This window comes from Arachis ipaensis, chromosome B03, assembly GCF_000816755.2.
Source record: "Arachis ipaensis cultivar K30076 chromosome B03, Araip1.1, whole genome shotgun sequence".
Taxonomy (NCBI): Eukaryota; Viridiplantae; Streptophyta; class Magnoliopsida; order Fabales; family Fabaceae; genus Arachis; species Arachis ipaensis.
In genome coordinates, this window is record NC_029787.2 from 116682530 (window position 1) to 116688598 (window position 6069).

The window sequence follows — 6069 nt, forward strand, 5'->3', positions numbered from 1 at the left end:
GAAAGGAAAATTCAATAGACCATAAACACATCAACGAACAAAAATAAAAAACACACATACGCCTAAACGTAAGCATCATAAAATGACTGATTCACTGATAGGTTCAAAACATGCAATTTAAAGTGAAAATGCCAAAACCCTAAATGAATGAAAGAGCCAACGGGAATAATGCTACAACAGATTGTATAATTTTTTTTTTGTGAAATTATCACACGGATTCCCGTGTCAATGTGAAACATCCCTCACCTATGACTTTTTTCATCAGTGTGTATTTTCCATCATTTGGAAAACTATAGAAATACAACATCCGCAACATGTAACATGATGTTTTCACACACAATTACTCATGTTCAGTACTAACAAACCAACATATCAAAAGTAAATTTGAAGCACAAAAACTATGATGGCCCAAAAAATTTAACTTTACTACTTCAAATTTAGTTTTTGCCAGAAGTAAATGTGGAGTGTCAATTTTTACGTGTCTGACTAGGAATAACATGCATTGAGAGGTACATTAAAAAAAATAGGTTTCTACTCATGTCACCAGAATACAGGGTCAAAACAAACATAGAGTTAATAGGCGAAGTATATTTAACACTAAAGCATCAGTTTAAGTGTAGTAAGTTGCATAATATGAAATGATTGAAGGTTTAAATTATAAAATAACCTTTGATTGCTTGCGTTTATGCCCCCCAGCAGTGGCTGTCTCATTTGTTGTTGCAGCTGGCGTATCTCCGTTAGGATAGCGTGTCCTCTGGTGCCCGAGCTTCCCACACGTACTGCACTTTCTTTTGGTCTTCGCAGCAGAACCCCCATCTTGACTGCACCGACCTGTGCCTTTTGTTCTAACACGAATTGGGTCTTTCACTACATTATCTATTGCCGGTGTGGGAATATTGCTTGGTGGTCGAAGACCATACTTGATTTCAAGGAAAACAGCATTGGATAAAACCTTCTTCGAGTAAACCTTGAAGTCATCATCGCTCATGCAAGCCACCCTCCATAACCGCTTGCATAGCTGCGAGAACGCACCCAACCTTATTCTATACGTCACGCTTTGATCAGCAGTGTGGTGGTCAACTATTTCATTTTTTATCTCCATTTTAGCTGTCTTGGACCACTTGCGCAGAACTAGGCTTTGAGGAATTTCCGCTAAATCAAGCCTGACACACACAGCCACGATGTGCACACATGGAATTCCGAACGACTCCATTCGTATGCACGTGCAACTAAAGATATTAGAAGTAGGCTCCCTATAAATTTGCCAAGTCATCTCAGGCCTCCGATACTTTTGTAGAGTATACACATGCGGGTGCAATGTCTTATTGATTTCGCATATTCTAACACATACGCACCGTTTCAAGCTTTCCCTAAATCTAGCAAACATTTCGCGAGTGAACTTCGTCCACGCCGACTTTTCCAACTCAACAAACTCCGTCTGTAATACAGGTGTACCATACCAAGCGCAAAATTCCAGCTCATCCTCGTTGTCACGAAGAAAATCGACACACCTCTGGAAATTGGTAACAAATTCCAGAATACCGTATCGACTCTCAACAAACCGACCGAGCTTGGCGTGTAGTGACTCGCACCTGGATGTAGTACGTATCCCAGCAAAAAATCTACCTCGGATGTAAGCTGTTGCCCATGCATACTTTTTATTGTACAATTCCTTCACCCAGTCAACGTCCTACCATGTTCTCCCAATGCGCTTCAAACTCATCGGTTTCCATATCAGCCAACATGCAGTGTTTAAAGAGATGTGTGAATCTTGGGTCGCATATGTTAGACGTCGCGTTTCTCAGAAGATGCCAAGTGCATAACCTATGATGCGCATCAGAAAAAATGGACTGAATCGCTATCCTCATGGCTGAGTCCCCATCGGTGATAACAGACTGTGGTGCCTTTCCTTGCATGCATTCCAAAAACTGCTCAAGAACCCAAATGTAAGACTCAGGTGACTCACAGGAAACCATAGCTGTACCAAAAACGCATGTCTGGTTGTGGTGGTTTACTCCGGAGAAGACAACAACGGGAAGGTTATACTTGTTACGGTCGTACGTTGCATCGAATGCTAGGACGTCGCCGAACAACAAATAATCTTCCTGACAACGACCCTCACTCCAAAACAAGTTGCAGAGGTGTTTCCCTGCCCCCAAGCTTGTACTGCCAAAACATTTTCCCATCCACGCGTGCCAGACCTTCCAGGTACCTTATACTTGCATTTACGTCTCCACCTTGGAGCCCTCTCTGCTTCCGCACCTCGTTATACATATCTTGCTTCGTAAATGTAAGCAGGTTAAAACCCCTTAGTTGTGCTGCAAATGACTCATATATCTTCGGAATGCTAATCCCAATCTCCCTCATGCTTGTTAGCTGAGCAACTTCTACCTCAGAAATCTTCCTGTGTGACCGTAAATAATCCACAAGCTTCCCATACGCCAGTTCGTGATTATGCTCCTCGACAAAACGCGACACGTACCACTTCCTGCTTCCATCTTTCCTCTTAATCCTCATCTTGGCAAGACATCCGCACTGGGTAACTACCTTATGTTCCCGAATGCGATCAACCTTTTCCAACCATTTTTTCTCTCAAAATCCTTGTCGGTTACACACAAACGTGTACCTGACAATCTCACCGGCAGTGTTTCTAACCGTCTTACCTCGTCGTGATGCAAAGCCCTTTAGTCGGCTGTAGTTGTTATAGAAACCGCTTGCCTCCTCAGGTGTAGAAAACTCCATTTGAAGGACATCTTCGGCTCGCAACCCCTCCAAACCCAAGAAATTGGGCAACAGCGAAGCCCCCTACCTTCCCAATCAGATAAGTCACCATCTGCCTCCACTACGGTATCAAACATTGTCTCCTGAAGGAATTAAAAAAAACTTTCATTATCAGCTGGCCAGAACTAAATATCATTCTTATGCTGTTACTGTAGCTCATTTATTTCCCAACATTTACTCTAATCCAAACAACCGGACTAAATAACATATCAGGGCATATAAAACGTACAAAACGTGAAAATCTTGAAGGTTACATTATTTTTTAAATTGTATAATCGAAATTCTTTTATTAATAGTCTTAATAATATGGTGATTAATTCAACGATATCAACTTCAACTATATAATAACTACGTTTCTGTTCATTATTAATTTAATTAAGTTTACATATTCATGTTACAACTTATAATACATTTTACACTTTAAATTTAATGTATGGCCTACGAAAGATATTTTTTCCATTATCAGTCCGCCGAAACTCATTTAACAAATCGCAGACATGACATGCTAAACAATCCCTAATAACTACAACAACAAATGTTAAGAGCACAAAACCCTCTAGTTTAATTCAACTCGCAGCCTATACATAAGAATTGCAAGGTATACACACTGTACCTGGTGATTCGGAACACAAACATTGCCATCCATCCAGTCATCCTCAAGAGGCTCATTCCACATACATGGCTGCTCGCCAAGCTTGCTAGTCGATCCCATTATTCACTGCAAGACACACACAAGTAATTACACAAATCATGAATTACGGACATAAAAAATTTGACGTACACATTCACAACACTCACACTTGCCATCTCAAAACCTTATCCCATGAAGCATTACATACATGTATATCTTTTGTTGACATATGCCATATTTAAATTTATAAAGCTTAAAATTATAACAGCACTACTATTCATACTTTTTTTTACAGTTCATGCGGGTAGGTTCATTTTTCAGGTAATAATTACTGAACTTGCAACCTCTTAAGCGACTATTCAGAGACTGTACCTGTTGAAGTATAACTCATTGGCATCATAATCATTCAAATGAATACAATAATACGACTACGTTTACTGATATCAAATTTAATTCAAATTTTAAGTTAAATTTTTTGTATTTGAAATTTAACTTAACAAATTAAGAATACATCTTTTGATTTCAACTTCTGGATTTCATTAGGAATACTAAATTAAATAAAAAACAATACTCACAACTTATATCCTTGGAAGTGTTTAAAAAGGTAACTTAAATTTACGTATTAAAATTCAGTACTCTTTTTTCATTTAAGTTGTTCTTCCTAATGAAATTAATAATTCAAATTATAGAAACATTTATTTTTAATTTTTAAGATAAAATTTAAATAGTTATAATAAAAATTAAATTTTTAACAATCCTGATAACAATAAACGTAGTCATATTATTATATTCATATGATTATTTTTGTCTGTTCAGTTACAACGAAATTAACTGTTTAAAATAAGTCCTTTTAAATTGAAAAATCAAAGTACTCCTACACCACTCTCTTGTATTTATAGACTCCTACTCTTGATCAATCGTTAGGGGTCTTAAGCTTTATTAACTTGAGTAAATGCTGGCTGGGTACCGATGTGGTGTGCCAAATTCAGCATAAATCGTGCTGTGGTTAACGTATTACATAAACCAAAAGACCCTGGGACAATTTATATATTTCTAGAACAAAGGTACTCAGGTTTCAAACATGACTTTAGGGGAATCAGGCAAACTTAGAATGGGGTTATTTTACTTGCGTGAAAATGCCTAAATCAGATTTATAGGATTATCTCAAACCACAAGTCAATGCCAACATATGATAAATTCCGATCTTTACCAAATTCTAATGAAATAACAAACTAAGCATTTACAGCATTCAACGATTTGGCTAATTAAGTATTTACAGCAACAATCTCAACATTTACTCATCACATTAAGCAACAAACGCAATGCAGTCAGATTTTTCCAGCAACAAAGCATTGAAGTCAAATCCAAAAATGACAAAAAAATTTAATTTTAAACAACTTCATTAAATTATCATAATTTTCAGCCACAACATCATTATTGAATTCTACTACGACAAATCCTTATTTCAACAATAAATTAAATTTCAAAAATAACATCAACATGCAGCAACGAAAATAAAAAAAAAGATACCTGCCCAACTGAAGCTCACCTAACGAGTGACTTACACACGGCAAAGGTAGATGACCACCTGAACTAACACTTGAATCAATGAGACCTCAACGACCACCAGTGACACACTGCAACGACCTTCAGGCGTTAGTAGCGTCACTCACGAGCATCGGTGCCCAAAGGTGCGTTTCTGCTACAGCGATGAACAAGCTCTCCGATACGATGCCTGTTGACTTCGATCCCGACCAGCACCATTACAGAGGTGACGGATCTTCAACGAAACAATAACACAAAAAACAAACACCGCGAACAAAGATGATGACGGTTGACCACAGCATCCAAGCTTGGACGGTTGGGTGCTCACCTTCACGTTAGGGCACCGGGGGTTTACAAAACGCCAGCGTTTTCATTTCTTAACCAGCAACTCTTTTCCTTGCACTAACCTCCCTCCCTGGACCATTTTCATCACGGGCTTCATTTTCTTTTCCTAACTGCATCACTAAAACCATCATTATTCCAACAATGCCAACAGTGACAAAAAGGCCCATAATAAAAAACCCTTCCAAAATTTAATATAAGCCCAAATTCAGTCAATTATGTTCTTACGGGCCCAAAGGATACAACTCTTCATCCAACTGGTTGAGCTGCAACTTGGCTTTCTTTGTGCTTTAAACTGATCACGGATCACTGCCCCTATGTTCAATTTTTACTTTATTGCAGGGACATTCAGGATATTTCACAACATGCTACACGACAAAAACAACACCTGTAACCTAACCGTACGTGGATCATCAAAGTTCCAGAAAAGTGGTCTGGACCATTGGAAAACTTTCCAATACTTTTTATTACTAAACTAAACCTAAAAACTAAACAAACCTACTAATTTTAATAATGACCTAAGCTACTCTGTACATGATATACATATATTCAGACTTTGTTCTTTTACACAGCTACTTTTTAGAATTCCTGCCACAATGAGATCTCATATGAGGCCGCCACATGTCCTCTATATGTGTAGATATAACTTCCAATCTACACACACAGAGTAGCAAAATCTAAAAAAATTATTCTCTTTTACTTTAGTTGGCAACAAAATCTATACAAAACTAACCTATTTGTTTTCCTATCATTCTTCACAACAATAATCT

At 37.9% G+C, this 6069-nt stretch overlaps 1 protein-coding gene across 1 annotated transcript; it reads right to left on the minus strand.

The window, feature by feature from the left end:
- LOC107633685 (protein FAR1-RELATED SEQUENCE 5-like) lies at nt 656-2517 on the minus strand. The gene is made up of 3 exons (XM_016337288.1): nt 2230-2517; nt 1825-2105; nt 656-1592 (listed from the first exon to the last, which is right to left on the minus strand). The coding sequence occupies exons 1-3, from the start codon at nt 2515-2517 to the stop codon at nt 656-658; spliced, it is 1506 nt and encodes a 501-aa protein (XP_016192774.1).